We start from the raw sequence: 21,525 nt of genomic DNA, 5'->3' as shown, positions 1-21,525 counted from the left end.
TGGGTGTAGGAGGGAAGAATCTCCGGTGAGTTGCTTAGGTTTACATTGGCTTAATTCTTTTATTTTTTAAATGTATTATCATTATTATTATTATTAAATTTACTATAGGGCATGTGCACTCACCAGAGAGAGAGGGAGGAAGTAAGAAAGCAAGTCTTCAAGTCTAGGACTCAAACCACAGTCGGCCATGTGGGAATCTAGCTCCCCAACTACCATGCCATCTGTTAAACCACATTGGCTTAATTTCTATCAGTTGGTCCTTCTAAAGAATTCAGAGGAAGAATTCAGAAAAAAATGAGTTATTGGATCATTGGAAAAGCCATGACACATGTTTGCATCAAAAAATATTTATGCAAGATCCTAGAAGCAGGCCTGATATCCTGTTGTTTGACCCAAGTCTTACAAATTTGACTTTAGAGAACCATAACATTAAAGAAACTAAGTCATATTTCCTTAGTTTTGACACCAGGGAAAATTCGGAAAACATAATAGTTTAATTCTTGACCATTTTCTTAGCAACAGAGGATAACGACAGATGTGCTCTCAGCAGCATTGTTACTCCAAAGTACAGAACTCTAGCTATTTTTTGGATTCCCCAAATGAAATAGAGTTTTCATTTCTACAATAATGAAATATTCAGAACAGTTCTGATTCCCAGATTGGAAACTATGCTAGGACCAGGTTTTAAGAAAGTTATCTTAATCCTCAATCCTTTCTCACTTTCTAATGTCTAATCTTCCCTATTGGCCAGGACCTTTACCATCTTGAACCCAACCAATAGCACCTACTCCTTTGGCTGGATTGCTGAAGAAACTGAAAGTCTCCAGAACCCACCAGCCTTTACATGCCTTACAGAGAAGGGCTCCATCTACCCTGAAAAGAAAGCAGAGGTATATGCAAATAAAGACTGCTCAACTTAGGGCTAAGGTCATACTAGCCACTTCTGCATAATAAATGCACTGTAGACAGGAGCAGAGATAGGGAGAGCTGCCTACAGGGACACCAATCAGTAAGTATTTACTGAGTGTCTACCAAGATAGATCTGAGCTCTCTTAACTGGCATCGAGAATAAGGGAGCTCCATCATTTGCATTTTTTTTAAACTTTAGAATATTCAAACAGCAGAAAGAAACTGGACACCAATGCACGGGGACTCTACAACTCATGAAGTAGCATGAATTAAAGAGTTATCTTTGTCCAAGGGGCTGACAGCAGTGAAAGAATACCAGTGTTTTTTCTTGGGGTTGTGTTCCATGGCTTAGCTCTCAGTCTACACAGTGGCATGGGGCAAGGGGTCAGATTTAAGGAAACATGAACTTGCTAACCAAAACTTAGATCTGTGGGCTCCATGGCTAGTAAGTTCTGCACAGGGTCTTGGAGGCAGAAATAAATTCATGAAACAAATAGTAGGAGCTCAAATGCTTCTAGAAAGATGACATGAATGAATGAAGTAGACAAAGGGGATAATGATGGGAGATAGTGGGTTCCAGGGCCAGCTGGCCACAGCACTTCTCTGGCAGATGACCAATACATGGACAAATGGGTCTAGGATGGCCAACTTTCTCCCACTTTTCAGAAGCCAAAATTCCTACTTTCTATGTGAATCTCCCTAGTTTACCTATTGGTAGCTAGTGCCATATTTTTTAACACTGCCCAAAACAAATTAAATATATATGTAGACTCTCCACTTGGTTTTGACCTCTGCATGTTGTCAACATCCAAGCCATCTAGTTAAGCATCATCGGATTCAGGAGCTGGGTCCACCGCAGTCATGATCCTGCTTGGATATTGTCTGTAGCATAGCCCACAAATTTATGAAGGATGCTCTTTGACTCCTAGAAAAGCAAGTTGGAGAATCCACCATCCAGGTGACCAGGGTCATGCTGGTCTTTGGGTGACAATACTGTTTTGTTTTATTTTTTAATAACTTTATTTTAAATTTATTTATTTACATTCATTCACTGTACATCATTACAGTATACAAAATGAGATTTTTCCATCCCAAGTACATTGTATATTGGCTCACTCAAGGATATTGTCATATGTGTTATCATCAACGAATAATTTTCCATTTCTTGTTTTTTATGTATTTTGTGCCCCCCCCCCGCCTTGATCCCCTTTTTCTCACCTCTGCCATTTAGATACCTCACCTCACCCTTAGATACACTGTCTCTGGTCTGCACTTGCTTTCCATTCCCCAATGTTTTCACATTTTATTGGTTCACTAAAGATCTTAATTAATCTAAATACATTCAATAGCAAGTGCAGACATGTGTTCATGGATATATATATCCATGACTTTAGGCATAAACTTCAGTGAGTAGAATGAACATACTATAAAGTATACCTAGCTGGGGCTATGTAGCTTATTGCAGTCATTAAATAGGTTTTTTTTTTTTACTTTTTTTTCTGAAACTTTTTTAAATTAATTAATTTACATTCATTCCCTGAGCATACAAAATGTGATTTCCCATTGAGAATAGTCTGAATAGTGGCTTCATCATAAATATATATATAATTTTATTGATTCAGAAAATTTCTTAAATAATATAACTACTTTCAATAACAAGTTCAGCTGGTTTATACATATCTATGAATACATGTCTGACTTTAGGCGTGAAACTCTGAGTAGAATGAATATACTATAAGGTAGTGCCTAGCTTATGCTAAATAGCTTACTACGGTCATTAGACAGATATTTTTAAATTTTTTTTATTTTAAGAAAAGTGGTTTTAGCTTTAATAAATCAAAGAAATTCTAAGGAACTTTGCTTAAAATTTAAAGCCAGGAAACAGGTTAGGATTCTGTTAAAATAGTAGGTACATGAGCCTTTCAGTACTTAATCTATCTTCTGTTATGGTTCGATCTTCCCAATTAAATTCTGGGGTATAATATTCAACTCCAGACTAGTCCCTACGATTAAGTTGTCCCTTTTCTTAGATTTTGAACTCTTATTTCTGTGTGTCTACATTAATTTTCCTGGTATAACACTCCCTTGAGAACTTCTTGGAGATCTGGTCTGGTGCTGGTAAATTCTTTCAGGTTTTGTTTATCTGAGAGTGTTCTTGTCTTTTCTTCCCACATGAAAGATAATCTTGCCAGGTACAGTATTCTTAGTTGAAATTGTTTTTCCCTTAACACTTTGAATATATTTTTCCATTCTCTCCTCGTTTGCATTGTTTCCAGTAAAAGGTCTGCTGTTAGCCTGGTGGGATATCCTTTGCAGGCAACTTGATGTTTCTCTCTTGCCAATCTTAGTATCTTGTCTTTGTCTGTGGTTTTGGTGAGCCTGGCTATAATATGTCTTGGAGAAGATCTTGGGTTGATTCTATTTGGGATCCTTTGTATTTCTTGAGACTGGATCTTTGAGTGCCTCTCTAGGTTTGGACAGTTTTCTTGCAGGATTTCATGGAATAGATTATCAATGCCTTTATGAGTCTCTTTGCCTTCTGAGATACCAATTATCCAGATGTTTGAATGTTTGATGGTATCTAGTATTTCTCATATATTACTCTCATTTTGGGGGGCCGTTTTCTCAGTCTTCATGGTGGATTTTTCTAGGCCAGCAATTAATTCTATCTTCTACATCTGAGATTTGATTTTTGGTATGATGTAGTTTGCTTTTAACACTTTCAAGGGAGCTTTGACTTCCTGTATTATAGCCTTTATCTCTAACAGGTCCATTTGACTCTTTTTTATAGTGTGTGTTTCCTCTTTTAGATCTTGCAAGAATTTCCTCACCTTCTGGAACTTGTCAGCTCCTTTCTCCTGCCTCTTCTGCAGTTCATTGTCTCTCTTCTCTTCCATCTCTGTTAGCTTTGTCACTACAACTATTGTAAATTCTTTATCAGATATTTCCATGAGTTTCATTGTACTGTCTGAGGATGAAGAGGAGTTATTCTTTTTCCTTGGAGGAGAGATATTTTCTTGCTTTCTCATATTTCTTGTGACCCTGCAGTGATTTCTAGTCATCTGATGGATGGTGCATTTCTTCCTAATTCTTGAAGTTCAATCTAAGCATTCAGAGGCATGCAGAAGGAGGTCATCTGCAATCTCTTCCATTCTGTGTTCACTCTTTGTGCATCAGATTCAATGAAAATAGATGGATATTCTGTCCTTAATCATACTCAGATGTTTGGATCCTGTTCACTTGGGCCTGTCTAGACACAGTGCTCAGAGGTAGAAATGATTCTGGAGGGGGAAGCTCAGCAGAAAATTTTCATTTTTGATCAAGGAAAACAGTATTTTACAGCTCAAGTTCAGTATCCATCTCAAGATTGGCCTGGCCTGAGTTCATGCCTTTCCTTCTAGAAATATTCTAGAGGGGAGAAGTCTCAGCAGAAAATCTTCATTTTTGGTCAAGGAAAGCAATGTTTTACAGCTCAAGTTCAGTATCCATCTGCGGATGCCAATACTGTTGATGTGATTGTCGATAAGACAATACAATTCATTGAAGTGCAGGGTCATGCTGGTCTTTGGGTGACAATACTATTGAAGTATTTGTCAACAAGACAATACAATTAATTAATTAATCTCCAGAACACGTCCTCTGTATCATACTGATGTTGATGAACCATGTCTAGTTCTCTTCTGGCCAAATGCCATTGTTCTTCCACTCAGTCCTAATTGATCACTCACTCAGGTTAACTCAAAACAAAACAAAACAAAACAAAACAAAACACAAAAGGACCTGGGGCAGCTTTTGAGATTGAACTTTCCTCTGGATCTCTTGGCTTTTCTCTACTCATCTACTCCATTCTCTCTATATGAACCAATGTTTTCACCTTTCATTTATTTATTCTGAGTTGCTTTGTAACTTCACTTAGCAAATAGATTGTAGCACGTCATGACCCAGCTCATTCTCATGGTACCTTTCACCATCAGCTCCACTGTCACTTGGGCCAGCCACCTGTTTTCTAATTCCATACTTCTGAAAGAAAAATTGGATTGGCCATGCTAGTCATGTTGTGTTGAGCTGTGTCCCAAGCTGTTGAAAAGTATGTGGACTGCCTTTCTTTGGGCTGGGTGCCAGTTATTGGGCTCAGTCAGCTGTGCTACAACCATGCCATCTAAAGACATGGCACAAAATACAGCAGCTTAGCTATCAGAGACTATGGGTAGAGTAGACTTCCTTAGAAGGATATGCAGGCAGGGAAAATAGACATTGGTGTTGCTGATACTACAGATCCATATACAGACTACAGAGAAAGGTAGCAATAACCTGGTAATGTCAACTGTCATGACCCACGGTTGACAGGTTTTCAAGGGCACAGGAAATAAGCAAACAGAAGTGCTTCTTTCTTCTTTGTTCCAAATTGTCTTCTCAGATTGTGTTCCAGTTCACACCTTTCCATCTGGATGTAACAGAAGCATTGTGGACTTTCGTAATCCCCGAACACAACATCACGGTCCCCTTCCTGCTAGTGGGCAAAACCACTGACCCTCTCATCTCTCTGGACAAGTCACACATCAACTTCAGCTCTCTCCTCATTGGTAAGTCTCCTCTGGTGGCTTATATTTAGAATTGCCGTGATCTGGGTAAGGTTCTCAAAAGCTCTAGGTGCAGACCTGGGGAGTACTGGTGCTTCTAGAAGCATGCCAGAGAGCTTCTGTCATTTCTCAGAAAGCCACACAATATTCATCTCTCCATCTAATTTCCATCAAGTATCTTTTAAACCTATACACTAATAACTTTAAACATCACTGAAAACTTGTAATGAATGTTTGAATACATGAGTCCCATGTCGGCCAAACCTTAATAAAGTGGAGAAGTATTGGGGGAAAAAAAAAAAACCTACACACTAATAAGGACATTCAAGAGCCTGGTTGGAATATTCCTTTAGGGCCTGGACCAACTCTGTGCATTTCCAAAGCCTCAGGCCAGCTTCATCCTACTTGCATGTGCTCCCAGGTTATGGGCTACATTTATTTGCTTCTAGGTCCATGCCACAATGTTCAGATTTCTCTGCCATCCTTTCATGTATGTATAGTTCAATAAATATTACTGAGCCCCTACTATGAGCCAGTCACTCTTCTGTGGGCTGGAAATGCACCAATAAACAAAACACTAAGTCCCTAGCCTCATGACGTTTACATTCTAGTGGAGGAAGCAGACTACCAAGAAATAAATAAGTAAAACATACAGCATGCTGGATGAGGATACCTGCTCTAGAGAAGAACACAGCTGGGCAGGGGGGAGTAAATAGGCAGTGGGAAGGTGACATTTGAGCAGAGGCCTAAAGGACATGTATGTGTGTAAAAGACAATTAAAGCCAGAGGATTTTTAAATAATTCATTATATTTTTTTAATTATAAAATACTACTCTTAATAATAAGTCAATCGATGTGTGGTGTAAGAAAAAGTTTTCTCTCTTACTATCTACCCAATTTCATTCTTCCCTTTCCATCAAAGAAAACCAATATCAATAGATGTATATTATTTTTGCATATGTCTTATACTGATACACATAAGTGAAGGTGGGGATTATGGTACTTATTAAGGTTTTAAACAAACAAGCAATATAACATAAGAATAAGTTTAATCCAGAAATGCAAGGGTGTGCATTTCAACATAATTGTTACTTCAGTAGGTTAAAGAATAACCATGTGATTATATTAATATACACTGACTAGGCATTGCTAAAATTCAGCCAACATTCCCAACAAAAATTCCAATAGAAAAATAAGAATTGATGGAAAAACTTAAAGAAGATTGATCAAAATCAAAGGTAAATATTATCCTGTAATAAATCACTAAAACTATTTCAATTAAAATGAATAATTAGGCAAGGATGCACATTATTATTGTTATTATCTCTGTCTTTCTGGCAAGCACACACACCCTATAGCAAAAACCTCTCCAAAAACAAAAAAATCTGGAGGGGAGAGCGTTAGATAAAATTATTCCAAAGTTTATTTGGAAAATAAATGTGTTATGATAACAAATTGGGAAAAGCAAAGTAGTGACAGCTGTATTAGTCAGGACCCTGGGCAGAGAACTCGTGGCATACCTAAAGGTCTCATTCAAAAGAATTTCATGCAGGAATTGTATTTATAGAGATGTGGGCAGTTAAAAAGTCAACAAGGTAGGGTAAAACCCCATTAACGAATTCAGGAAAGCATTGTAATTCTCGGGTCTGAAGGAATAAGAGGAGAAAGTGATGTCACTAGAATTCTAAGAGAGCTCTGACCAAAGGAGCCATCCAGCATGAGCAGGAAATTGATGAAGGAAAGTTCTAGAAAGGAGTCATAAAATTCCCATCTCACCCCCCCAAGGGAAGAAGATCAAAGGTGGTCAAAGGCCAAAGAATTTGGAAGGGCAGGGAAAAGAAGTTGGGGCCTCTCTTCTAAGAAGTCTTCTTCTTGCCTCTGGAGCAGTATCTGCTGAGATACTTCAGTGATTGACAGGATGCCTCCACTAAGGGCTGGCATTTCTTTCACAGGCAGAGAAGCCAGGGAGACCGTGAAGATCATCAACAAGGAGGATCAGGGGTTCAGTTTTGCCTTCCAGGACAACTCCCGATATTCTGAAGGTTTTAGCAACAGCTTGGTTGTATGTCCAATGGAGGGCTGGATCGCACCACTGTCCAGGTAAAGAGAAATGAAGGCCTCAGGATGCACTTTCCCAACGTGACAGGGACCCAAGCCTGCCAACTAGGAAAATCTATTTCTCTTAGACTGTCTCTATAAAATTTATTTCAACTCTAAAATTTAGATATTAGCAATTCCATTTCTGTCCTACTTATTCTATTGTGTTCATTTTCCTGATGAATTATGGGGAATTGAGAATTCTAAGCCTTTGTTATCAGTATTTTCTCTTGTGTTTATATATTTTTTTTGTTATCTACTGTACGTGTAAATTCACATAGCAATATCTAGGCTTGCCTGGCAAATTTTTTTAATTCATCATTATTTGGATTGATAGTGCCTTTTCCTCATAGTTTATCTGTTAATCCAATGCATTTATATTTTTAGCAGTTTTTAACAGGTTGACCTTGTCAGCTAATCTTCTGTTTTGTTTTCTAACCAGGCTTCAAATTGATATTTTCTTCACACCAAAACAGGAGGGAGATGTGAACTTTAATTTGATCTGCAACGTGAAAAAGAAAGTCCACCCTCTGACACTGAATGTCAAGGCCGAGGGCTACACTATGAATGCAGAGATCAGGTGCAAGGACAGGACTGGCTCCATCACACTCCTGACACCCAACCAGACCAACATCATCAACTTCTATGAGGTAAAGTTATGAGAGGGCCTTGCTGCCTATCTTGATTTCAATGCTTATTGGGGAAGGTGGGATAAGTGAATGTGAGATGAGCCTTTTTGTTTCAAATGCCAAGGAAACTAGAAAACAAGAAACATTCTTAAAGCAACTCCATCCTCAGAATGAACATAGTTATCTTGTGAATTCTTCCCTTATTTTATTTTTCAGAGGGTGGGGAGATGTAGGGATGGGCAAGAATGCTTGAATTAAACATATAGGTAGGCTATTTGACTACCAAGGGAGGTCTAAGAATTAAATTACCTTCTTACTCTTGAGATATGAGGGAACCCAACACTTAGTAGCTCTTGTTGAAGTATCTGACTACATTAAGCAAATGATACTCATGTCACTAACATCTTCTGTCATCCTTATTTCCCAAGGTTATAGTCTCCCAACATGTTACATATCCTCATGTTACATATCTTGACACCAGAGAAGGGCACCATGGCTTGCAATCACTACTCTTTCTGTCTCCCAGGTGGAATTAAATGAATGTGTTCAGTGTGAATTCAGTTTTATCAACACTGGAAAGTTCAACTTCAGCTTCCAGGCAGAGCTATCTGGCTCCAAAGCTCTGCTGCAGTACTTGGAGTTTTCACCCAATGACGGCACTGTGAATGTGGGGCAGAGTGTACATACCACCTTATCTTTCCAACCATTTAAGAAGTGTGTCTTGAAGGACCTGGAACTCAGGATCAAGGTGAGACCATTTGATATTGTCCGGACACTGAAAGCACTCACAGCCTTGACAGATTTGTTCTCCTGTGTGTTCTTTGTGTTCTTAATCTGACCAGAAGCTTCTGTAGGGTGATTGTGTTGGAGAGAGCTCCGCAGTCTTTAATACAAAGGACTCATGTATGGTTGAGGTACTTAGTAAGTGTTGATTGAAAAGCTGTTAACTATCCATGCACTGGAATACCATTCAACCATTAAAGTCAATAAGGGAAATAGATGAGGTAGGGAGATAATATGTACATTTTCCAAGATAGATTACTGAATGAAAAACTAAGGCACGGTGATGTCAGAAGGAATGACAGAGAATAAAATCCCAAAAGCTGTTCTTCAATAGTAATGAGAACACTGGCAAAAATTGTCAGAACCAACTTCTTTAGAACTCTGGAAATTAGCTACAGTTTTACAATAATCCTAAGAACATTTATTCAAGAAAAATGGCTGAATATCCATAAGAACATTGATCTGAGGTCTATTCCAATCCCTCCCCAACAGTTCTACAATCAAAATGAACATCAATAACTTAGTCAGTCACTAAAAGGTATAGGACAGATTTAAAACTCTTCGAAAACCCCATTCTTAAAGAATAAGAATTATAATCTTCCCAGTCTTGAAGTGCAAGGGAAATCCCCACTTAAAGAGTTAACTTTTATTTGACTTGACTACCAGCTTATTCCAGAGTTGACTTTTATTTGTTTTGACTACCAGCTTATTCCATGTAAACAACGTTTTTCCAGGGACACTTGTCAAAAAAAAAAAAAAATCAGTGGCAACTGTTTAACATTGTAGCTGCCTGAGGTAGCCATGACTCTTGGGCAAATAAAAAACTGATCTAAAAACCTGAAAGGAAAACCTAAAGAAAATATTCACAGGGGGCCTTGAAAAGCTACAACATATTCTCTGGAATCTAGAAGCTAGCTATGCAAAGGATGTGGGTATCTCAAGACTGTGCTACTATTCTAGAAAGACCTGAGAAGGCCTCAGGTTTTCATCTTCAGCTGACCTTTAGGCTCCATGAAAGCCAAATGTGAAAGATACAGCAGAGTTGGCAACTGCCTTTCTGAATATCAAAGGCATGCCCCGCCATCCACACAAAGGAAATCGTTGCCCAATTACTAGCTAAGCCATCCAAGAAGAGACTTCAGTAGGCCATGCACAAGTAAGAATATAAGACTTTACTGAAACCATTATTTTTTCTCCCATCACAATGTTTTATTAGATGGAATATTTTAAGTGAGGCTTTTCTCTATTCTTTTTCTATTATTATTTATGTATTCAATCGCTATACATCATTTAGATTGTAAAGAGATTTTACCCAGCATGATATACACCACATGCCAGGCAAGTTGAGAATACAATACACAACATCATCAACAGGCAACAAGTCATATCCGTGTCCCACAAATGTCTTACTTCTCCATTTTTTCCCAAATTTCCCTTTCTACACTCTTCCCCTCTCCCACTCTCCTTCCACTTCATCCCCAGTGTCCATAACAATTCTCAATTCTTTTATGTCCTCCAGTCTTTCAGTCTCTACTATAGAATGTAGACAGTTGATATATGTTAAGTGGAGACACACAATGTCTCTGTTTCATAGCCTGACTTGCTTCATCAGCAATAAATCTTGCATGTTCATCCACTTTCTATCAAATGCCTGGATCTTCTTGTTTTTTATGGCTGAATAGTATTTCATGGAATATATGTGCCACATTTTTTTCAATCCATTCATCTGTTTGTGTACATTTGGATTGGTTCCAAGTCTTAGCAATCATGAATAATGCCACAATAAATATAGTTAGGCAAGCGCTTTTTTTTTTTTTGAGAGGTTTTTGCTATAGGGCACGTGCGCTCGCCAGACAGACAGAGACATAGAGACAGAAAGCGAGAAATCACTCCCCAGGGGGGATGGCCACGCCACAATCCCTTCTCCTCCATTCTCCTCCTGAGATCTTTGGGCACGCACGCATACGTGCCCGGCGTGAGTTTTTAAGCCACCGGGTCCAGGATGCGAACCACAGTCGACTACGTGAGAGTCCAGCGACATAGCCATTACGCTAACTGCTGGTACCCTGCAAGCGCTTTTTCAACTGAGCATTCTCCTGTCCTTTGGGAAGATATCCAGGAGTGGAATTGCTGGATCATATGGTAGTTCTAATTGAAGGTCTTTAAGGAACCTCCCTATTGTTCTCCACAGTGGCTGGACCAATTTACATTCCCACCAACAATGTAAGAGAGTTCCCCTTTCACCACATCCCTGCCAGCACTTATCATTATTATTTTTTTTAATATTCACCATTCTGACTAGAATTAGGTGGTATCTCATTGTAGTTTTGATCTGGGATATCAAGTATTTTTTTCATATGCTTTTTGGCTGTTTGTATGTCTTCCTTAGAGAGTTGTTTATTCAGCTCATTTTCTTATCTTTTAATTGGATTCATCATTTTCTTCCAGGTAAGCCAGTAGAGTTCCCTGTGTATTCTGGTTATCAGTCCCTTATCTGACACAGTTAACAAAAATTGTCTCCCATTCCGAGAGTTGTTGATTTACACTAATTACTGTGTCCTTCACTGTGCAGACACTTCGTAATCTGATGTAATCCCACCTGTCTATTTTGGGGATTATTGTTTGTGTTTTGGGGGTCTTGCTTAAGAAGTCTTTGCCTACTCCAATGTCTTCAAAAGTTTCTACCAGTAGTTTTATAATTTGCAGTCTTAGGTTTAGATTTTTGATCCACTTTGAGTTGAATTTTGTTAATGGTGACAGGTAGAGGTTCAGAATCATCTTTCTTCAGGTGGATACCCAGTTTTTCCAGCTAAAGAGATTTTCCTTTTCCCACTGGATTGACTGGTACCCTTGGTCAAGGATCAGTTGGCTGCATGGTTTGGGGTTTATTTCTGGGGTCTTTACTTTGCTCCATTGGCCCTCATATCTGTTTTTGTGCCAATAGCATGCTGGGATTTTTCATTTGGTTTTCATTTTTTGGAGAGTTTTTTTGCTATAGGGCATGTACGCTCACCAGAAAGACAGAGAGAGAGACAGAGAAACATAAAGTGAGAAATCACCCCCCAGAGGAGATGGCCATACCGCAATCCCTTGTCCTCCATTCTCCTCTTGGGATCTTGGGCACACAAGCACACATGCCCGGTGTGAGTTTAAGCCACTGGGTCTGAGACTCAAACCACAGTCGACCACATGGGAGTCCAGCAACATAGCCATCATGCTAACTGCTGGTCCCAAACCATGCTGTTTTGATTATCACAGCTTTGTAATATCTGAAATCATTATTAAACAAAGAATAGCAACAGCATCAAACCTGAGATGAGGAGGATGCAATCTGATTTTCAGGATTGTCCACTATATGATTTTAAGTCTCCAGTGTCTAACAAAAATGTAAGAGTCATGAAACAAGAAAGCATGACCCATACACAGGAGGGAACACAGTCAATGTAAAGTGTCCCCTGTGGAAACTCAGATGTTGAGTTTGCTAGGTAAGTACTTGAAAATAGCTATTTAAAGTAGTTCAAAGAACTGTAGGAAACTACGTCTAAATAACTAAAGGGAAGTATGAAAACAATGTCTCATCAAGTAGAGAATAACAATAAATAGATAGAAATCATAAAAGTAAAAGCTCTCGGGTTGAAAACTATAATAACTGAAATGAAAAATTCACAGGAGACCCAATAGCAGATCTGATATGGAAAAAAGAAAAGAAAAGAAAAAGAAGAAGAATCAGCAAACTTGAGTATGGGACAATTAAAATTATCCACTCTGAAGAACAGTAAGAAAAAACAATGAAGGAAAACAGTCTTGGAGACCCAGGGGATATTATCAACCTACCAACATACATACAGTGTTCTTTGTGTGTGTGTGTCTTTTTCATTTATTTGTTTATCTATTTATTTATTTACAATCATTCACTGTACATCAATATAGTATAAGATTTTCTATCCAGTATACATTGTATATTAACTCAATCAAGGATATCACCATACATGTTATCATCAACAATTAACTTTCTATTTCTTGTTTCTTATATATTTTGGTTTGATTCCCCCCCCTCCATGATTCCCTACCTCTCACCCTCTGCCAACTCCCTCCCTTCTCCCACACTGTCTCTGGTATGTACAGTTGTTTTCCATACCTTTCTCTTTTTTTCATATTTTATTGATTTACTGAAGATCTTAATTAAAGACTTTCAGTGGCAAGCACAGCTGATATATACATATTTATGGACGTATGTCTGATTTTAGACATAAACCTCAGTGAGTAAAGTGAACATAGTATAAAGTAGCACCTCGCTGGGGCTATATAGCTTACTGCAGTCTTTAAATAGGTATTAATAGGTATTTTAATGCATTTTTTATTTCAAAAAAAGTTTTAGTTTTAATAAATCAAAATAAAAAATAATTAAGGGAAATTTACTTCACACTTAAAGGCAGGAAAAACATTAGGATTCAGTTCAAATAGTAGATTGACAAACCTATCAACAATTTAAGAGAAGGCAAAAATCCTTAAATACAGAAATCAAAGCATCAAAGAAAATCAGTAATGTTTTAGTCTAAAGTAAAAAAATAAAAAATTCTATTTCACTAGTTCAGACTCACGTAATTAATCTTTCTTCTATTGCATTTGCAGTGTTTCTGTGGAATGATCTTTCCATTTAAACTCTGGCAGTTAACATTCAATTCCAGACTTGTCCACTAGGCTGGCCATTCTCTTGGTTGTTTCTTGTACTCTTAGTTCTGTGTGTCTGGCTTTAGTTTTCCTAGTATAACACTCCCTTCAACACTTCTTGGGGAGTTGGTCTGGTGTTAAATTCTTTCAGGTTTTGTTTATCTGAGAATGTTTTTGTCTTTTTTTTCCCATATGAAGGATAATCTTGCTAGGTATAGTAATCTTGGTTGAAATTGTTTTTCACTTAACACTGAATATATTTCCCTACTCTTTCCTTGTTTGCATTGTTTCTGATGAGAGGTCTAGCCTTATGCAATATCCTTTGAAGGTAAATTGACGTTTCTCTCTTGCCAATTTTAGTATCTTATCTCTGTCTGTGGTCTTGGTCAGTCTGGCTGTGATGTGCCTCAGGGAAGAACTTCTTTGGTCAGTTCTATGTATGGTTCTTTGTATTTCCTGGGTCTGGATATTTGAGTGCCTCTCTAGGTTCGGAAAGTTTTCTTCCAGGACATACAGTGTTCTTTCAGCACCTCGAATTTGCCATTTTACTATCTTTGAACCTCCAAGCTTTGTCATGAGAAATTAACTGTTAGTCCTACTGCTTTAAGTTTTCTACCTTTGTCTTTTAGCAGTTTGATTGTGATGTATCTAAGTGTGTATCTTTTCAAGTTTATTAAGTTTTCTGAATGTTTAATGTTTTTACATCAAACTTAGGGGGTTTTGAGGCATTGTTTCTTGAAATAGTCATTTTGTCTTTTTCCTTTTTCTCTTCTTCTGGGACACCCATTACATGTATGAATTATTGCTACAGGAGCAAAGCAGGAGCCAGTATAGGGTCTGATTACAGAACAGCTTTTCTTAACTAAGCAAATTTTAACCTATTGAGCCAGAATCTCTGCAGATAAGAGTCCTAGGATCTGTATTTTTTGTTGGTTTTAAAGCCCTAACTGCTTTCCTCTTTTCACCAGCAGAATCAAGGGCCCTCTCCTCCCATTCTCCCTGACGACAACTCACCTGCCTTTCCTCCCTACAGATCAGCCATGGCCCAACATTTTTGTGCAGCATCTTGGGCTGTGGGGTGAGCCCAGCTGTCCATTTCTCCTTCACCAGCTATAACTTTGGAACCTGCTTTATCTACCAAGCTGGGATGCCCCCATACAAACAAACCCTGGTTGTCACCAACAACGAAGATACGCCCATGAGGTAAGCAGGCATCTCAGAGTCCCCAGATACCTATCGGGGTTTTTCATAGGTGAACTATTTGAGTTCCTTATGTATTCTGGATATCCTTTGTCAGAAGTATAGTTAGGAAATATTTCTCTCTTTCTGGAGATTGTCTCTTTATTAATATTTATTTTTCCTTTCTGATGCAGAAGTTTTGTAGCTTGATATAGTCCCACTTGCCTACTTTTGATTAAACATGATTTCTCAAGATCCCTCCTGGTTGAGTGATTAGTAATAATAGCAATAACTCACCTTTATGAAACATTTGCTCTGTGCCTTATGACTGGTTTAATTACTTTATCTCGTTTTATCCTCATAACAGCCTTTTCGAAATAGCCTATTTGAAATAGCCTATTCCCTCTTTACAAATAAGGAGACAGAGACCCAAATGGACCAAGTAACGTTTTCATGATCAAGTGGCTAGTTAGTGATAGAGCCTGGAACTAAACTTCCATCTCTCTGACTCTAGAACCCACCAGAATCACTAGACTCTAGACTCTAGTGACTCTAGACTCACTAGCGTCACTCATTCCTCTCCCTGTGCTTTGCCTTCCAATTCTGGAAGCACTTTCTTCTTAGGAGAGGGTGCAGAACCATGAGATTCATTATCAGGAAAGAGAGAATCCATAAATTAAAGACCCTGGGCAAAGGGTCATGAGTTGTGGCCTGGTTTTGCCAGGATCTTGCGATGTGATTTGGGGTAAGTGACTATGTCTAGGAGAGTGTGGGCTGGGCCATTGCTGAGGTCTCTTCTAGCTCATAAGTGATTCCAGTGACTCTCAGACAGAAAGGCAGGAAGCCCATCTCCGAGCTCACACACCTTTCTCTTGATCTTCTCTAGCATAGATTGTTTGTACACCAACACCGCCTACCTCGAAGTGAACTTCCGTGTCGATGTGGTAAAGCCAGGAAAGACAATGGAGATTCCAATCACCTTTTATCCTCGAGAAAGTATCAACTATAGAGAACAAATTCCCTTTGAAATCAATGGCCTCTCACAACAAACAGTCGAAATCAAAGGGAAAGGCACTGAAATTAAGGTAAGAAAAGGGAGGCCTTTCCCAACTCCCTTTGCCCTCCTGAGCCCACAAACCACTCCTCCTCTTCCGCGTCTCTGCACCCCAGTAACACAAAGAGATAAACTGACAAATCAGAGTCAAGCGGATCATAGATCTTACGCAGTACCAAACCTTGCTATATCAAAGGGCATAGGTCGTCACAGGCACCAGAGAAACATCCCTTTTGGAAAAGTTAGCGACGAATCAAGATGCAACATCCCAAGCACGTCCTTTCCCACACTAGGGCATGATTTCTTTTCAAGTTTAATAGGCAACATCTTTAAGCCATGTATGCAGACGTAGGTTTCAGATATGAAGCGTCTTTCCTTAACACCCACGTTGATTAACATTCTCCAACTAGCCTCGGATCCAAGGATTACATTTACTTGAAGGGATTCCTTCCCCCCAGGTGCTCTGGACAGAAAGCGAATGGCCATCCCTTTTCGGTACTGTCTGATAAATTTATCAAGTGTTTGTCTACTGAGAGTATTTATATTTTAAAAGGAAGTTCTGGAAGATTGTAAACTTTGTAGGATTCTCAAGAGTGCATAAGGTGGGGCCAGCAAGTGACGTGGTTCGAATCCTAGACCTGGCGGCTTGCTTGCTCACGCTCTCTCTCTCTCTCTCTCATACACACACACACACACACACACACACACACACATACACACACACTGTCCCTCTCTGGTTAAATTAAAAATGAATAAATAAAGTTAAACAATTCTTTTTAAAAAGTGCGCATGAGGTAATGTGTCTTAACAACCGGAGGAAATAGGAGGGGTATGTTCCTGGCAGCTTTCCCATCAAGCCTAAGGGGCAACAGGGCATTGCCATCCGCTGTGTCTGGACGCGAGCCAGATACGGGGTTTCTGCTGATGCCATTAATTCACTCGCTTTGCTTATTCTTTCTTTTCTTAATTAAGTAATTTTATGTATGTATTATATATAAAGTTTTGCTATGGAGCACATGTGCTCACCAGAGAAAGACAGAGAGAGAGAAGGAAGGCAAGCCGTCAGTTCTGGGACTCACCACAGTTGGCCATGAGGGAGTCCAGTGCCTTAACTACTACGTCACTTGCTGGCCCCACGTTGCTCATTCTTTCATTCGCTTATTCAACACTCTTCGTACATTGGGCTCTTTGGGTAGATCCACAGGTGACTTAAACATGTTCTCTGACCTCCCAGGATTTACTGGCTGGTATGGGAAACCCTGTTGCCTTTTTAGACAATACAGAAACATGGGGATGGGGTTCTAAAACTAAGTGGGGGAGGGGGAGATACAGTTTAGTGGCCAATCAAGTGACCACTGGCTCCTTGTAGGCCAGTGCCATCGTAGAGGGCAAGACTCAGCCTGGCCGTGCCTAATGCAGGCCACCATATCTTCCAGTGTGTTAGATGAGGACTTGGTAACATAGCTACCTGCCTTCACCTCTAAGGCCGCCATTCTAGCCAAACTTCCACCATCCCAGTCCTCAGGTTTCCTCTCTAGCCTTCCTCTAGCCATATTCCACAGGATTGAGCAGGGTATTCTCCCAAATACACCCCTACCTAGGTCACTCCATGCTTCCCTGACTTCCCATTTCCCCCTGCATAAACCCCAGTCCCCTCTACCTGCACCTCCACCTCCCCACCAACATGGCCTACAAAGCTGTGCAAGACCCGACCATCCTCCTCCACTCACCTCACAGGGCTGCCCCTAGGTCCCAAACACAGGCCTTGTTTGGGTCACTCCCTCCAGCTTAGTGTCTTGTCATACACAGTCTCCTCCCCCTTGTGTGCATCCCAACTCCACACCTACCCTGACTTCACCTGACCAGACCCCACCCTTCTTTAGCTCTCAGTATAAACACACCAGCTTCAGGAAGGCCTCCCTGAGCCCCCCCAGTCTAGCGTCAGCCCCCATCATGTGCTATCAAGATACCCTGAGCTTTTCCTCTGTCGCTCTTCACCAGTTGTAATTGTGTCAGTATGTGACCAGAGTTTAGGGATCATGTTGAGGAGGTAAGTACCCATCCTATAGGTTTGTTTGTTTATTTGTTTTTTGGAGAGGTTTTTGCTATAGGGCACATGTGCTCACCAGACAGAGAGACAGAGAGACAGAAAGCAAGAAATCACCCCCCAGGGGGGATGGCCACACCACAATCCCTTCTCCTCCATTCTCCTGTCGGGATCTTGGGCACACACGCACACATGCCCAACGTGAGTTTAAGCCACAGGGTCCGGGATTCAAACCACAGTCAACTACGTGGGAGTCCAGCAACACAGCCATTACGCCAACTGCTGGTCCCAGGAATGAGTTATGTTCCCGAAAGAGAGGAGCTGCCTTGGCCTCACCAGCATAGACAGGCCATAATACTTACTGTTCTCATTAACTAATGAGCCTTTCTTCCTACTCTCTCCCTTGCCCTACAGATTTTAGTCCTAGATCCAGCTAATAGGATTGTGAAGTTAGGAGCTGTTCTGCCAGGACAAGTTGTGAAGAAAATGGTTTCCATCATCAACAACAGCCTCGCCCAGCTCACGTTTAATCTGTCAGTTCTGTTCTCAGTCCCTGAACTCCAGGAACCCAAGGTTGGTGCTCAGGGGACCCCTAGTGGCCTCTATGTGTTTTTGTTTTTGTTTTTATTTAAAGACTTATTTATTTAATTTTATTTAGTCATTCATTTTTTATTTTTTAACTTGACCAGAAAGTCAGAGAGAGAGAGTGAGAGAGAGAGGGAAAGTGAGAAAGCAAGCCACCAGATCCGAGACTTGAACCGTGGTCGGCCATGTGGGAGTCCAGCGCCCTTATCCACCACGCTACCTGCCCGCCTCTATGTGCTTTCTGATGAGAAGGACAGCCATGTTACCAACACCAGAAGGACACATTTCATCTGCACTTTTAATGTGCCAGACCGTTCTAAGAGCTTTCCACATTATATCTCTGACCACTTTTAGTGCTTTTAATATTCTCATCTTACATTTTCATTTTTCTTTCTGTGACATTCAGTGTCATTTATACCTCTATTACATAAATGGACTGATTCTCTATTTCTGCTCACTTCAGGTGTTTCTAGTATTTATTTATTTTTTTTTTATATGTATATATAAATATAAATATTTTTTAGAGACTTTTGCTATAGGACACATGTGCTTGTCAGAGAGACAGAAAGCGAGAAATCACCCCCCAGGGGGGAGTCATACCACAGTCCCTTCCCCTCATCCACTCTCAAGATTTTGGGCACACAAATAGGCACGCCCAGTGTGAGTTTTAAGCTCCCAGACCCAGGACTCGAACCATGGTCGACTACATGGGAGTCCAGCAATGTAACCACTACGCCATCTGCTAGTCCTTAGTTTTTTATATTTAAAACAACAACATAATATCCATGCAACTCAGCCTTTGCTTGCCTCGACTCTACTTTAAGACAAATTCCTACAGGTGAGTTGGTTGAGCCAAGGGGGAAAGTGTGTTTCAATATGCATCGCCAGTTTGCCTCTGGAGGAATCGTCCCACCTTACCCAGTGGAAGAAAAGTACGCTTGGTGCTAAATCCACCTCTTCAAGTTCCCTGGGTAGGGAAGCTGCCAGTCCTGACTGCTGGCTACCCATCTTACTGTCCTATGCTTTTGGATGGCCCTTTGAAAGTGGACCCACTGTGTTTCATTTCAGGGGTTGGCTGTAGCTTTCCTTCAGCACATCCTTAAATCTACTCGATAAATACTTGCTCAGTGCTGGGAATATAAAGGTGAATAAGACACAGGCCTTGGTCTGGTGACATGCGCAGTCTTTGGGGGTCAGTGAACAGTCCCAGGAGAGTATAGAAACTGCAGAGGCAGGGTGTGGATTGGGAGCAGGGCTGCCAGAGGAGGGCTCAGGGGGGCAGCAGAAGGCCCCACCATGGAGGGAGGCCTGGACTGGACTTTACAGGGTGAAGAGGTGTCTCCCAGGCAAATGCCTAGAGAGGGGTGCTAGGGAGGGGCATTCTAGGTGGGCAGAGGAATGTGAAAAGGGTTAGTGATTTTGGAAACTAGGCATTATTCAATGTGGAAGGAGCACCGTGGACTGTCTAGGGATTGCAGGACACAGAACTATGCCTATGCGAGGCCAGCCAATGCAAGAGAGCCCGTGGGTATTTCACCCCAGGACCCCAAGTTGCCCAGATAAGGAAGTGAAAGGGACCAGGACCAGAAGGTGGCGTAATAGTTACATCATTGGACTCCCTTGTAATCGACCATGATTCGAGTCCTAAACATGGTGGCTTAAAACTCACACAGACACATGTGCATGTGTGCCCAAAAATCCCAAGAGGAGATTGGAGGAGAAGGGATTGTGGCATAGCCATCCCCTCGGGGGGTGATTTCTTAATTTCTGTCTCTCTGTCTCTCTGTGTCTCCAGTGAGCACATGCGCCCTATAGCAAAAATCTCTTTCTCAAAAACGGAAAAATAGGAAGTAAGAGGGACCAGCAGATGGCAGAAGGGTTACATTGCTGGACTCTCATGTAGTCGACTCTGGTTAAGTCCCAGATCCAGCAGTTTAAACTTCACGCTGGGCGTGTGTGCATGCATCCCCAAAGTCCCAAGAGGAAAATGAAGGAGAAGGGATTACAGAGCCAGAGCGGCCATCCCCCCCAGGGGGTGATTTCTCACTTTCTGTCTCTCTGTCTCTCCAGTGAGTACGTGCCCTATAGGAAAAATCTCTTTCAAAAAAAAAAAAAGGGTAAGTAAGTAAGACACGTCGCTTCCCTTTCTTCATTGATGCCATCAGTCCCAGCGGCTCAGGGCCCCTAGCAGTTAGGCCGTGCCAAGGCTGCCTCTTTTGAGGCAGTGACCTGTGCCTCACCGTCGCCCTGCGGTAAGCTACCCACATGGCTGTATGTCCGAGGCCTCTCTGAGGTGGCTGTCCTGCTGTGGCTCCGCAGCGCATCACCCCACTCGCTGAGGCCACAGTCCACTTGTCAGTGGCTCACACCAGAATGAAGGGGAAGGAGAAGGCCATGCGGTTTTGTGCAGTGGTTCCCAAACTTCTGAATCCGTGAGTCACCAGGGGATTATGGAAAAGGAAAAGGCAGGTTCTGAGCTCTCCCGAGGAGACTCCGTTGAAGTCAGCGTGGAGTGGGACCCAGGAATGCATTTCAGCAAGGGTCCAGGAGATCCTGAGGCAGGGGACATTCCCTCAGAAACATCGGAGCTCTGTCCTATTTCCTTTACCATTTCCTCTACCAGGGAGTAAAAGGGCGAACCAGATGCCCAAAGTGCATTAGGAAAGAACAGGAAAGGCATGAACATCTATTGAACGACTTTTTTTTTTTTTTTGAGAGGTTTTTGCTATAGGGCGCATGCACTCACCAGAAAGACAGAGAGAGACAGAGAGACAGAAAGCGAGAAATCACCCCCCAGAGGGGGATGGTCATGCCACAATCCCTTCTCCTCCGTTCTCCTCTCAGGATCTTGGGCATGCATGCATACATGCCCGGTGTGAGTTTAAGCCACCGGGTCCAGGACTCGAACTGCGGTCAGCTACATGGGAGTCCAGCGACATAGCCATTATGCCAACTGCTGCTCCCTCTATGACTATTAAGTGCCACATATTT

General features: G+C 41.0%; 1 protein-coding gene across 1 annotated transcript in view; it reads left to right on the top strand.

Annotated features, from left to right (window-relative positions):
* HYDIN (HYDIN axonemal central pair apparatus protein) overlaps positions 1 to 21,525 on the top strand; it is a 378,086-nt gene that overhangs the window by 343,608 nt on the left and 12,953 nt on the right. The window contains 8 exon segments of the mRNA XM_006152662.1: positions 752 to 890; positions 5,327 to 5,492; positions 7,442 to 7,589; positions 8,029 to 8,236; positions 8,742 to 8,963; positions 14,703 to 14,872; positions 15,735 to 15,933; positions 18,364 to 18,522. Coding sequence (XP_006152724.1) covers positions 752 to 890; positions 5,327 to 5,492; positions 7,442 to 7,589; positions 8,029 to 8,236; positions 8,742 to 8,963; positions 14,703 to 14,872; positions 15,735 to 15,933; positions 18,364 to 18,522 — 1,411 coding nt within the window.

Source organism: Tupaia chinensis, unplaced genomic scaffold (assembly GCF_000334495.1).
Source record: "Tupaia chinensis unplaced genomic scaffold, TupChi_1.0 Scaffold000355_1, whole genome shotgun sequence".
Lineage (NCBI taxonomy): Eukaryota > Metazoa > Chordata > Mammalia > Scandentia > Tupaiidae > Tupaia > Tupaia belangeri.
This window is presented reverse-complemented; position numbering and strand designations above follow the sequence as displayed.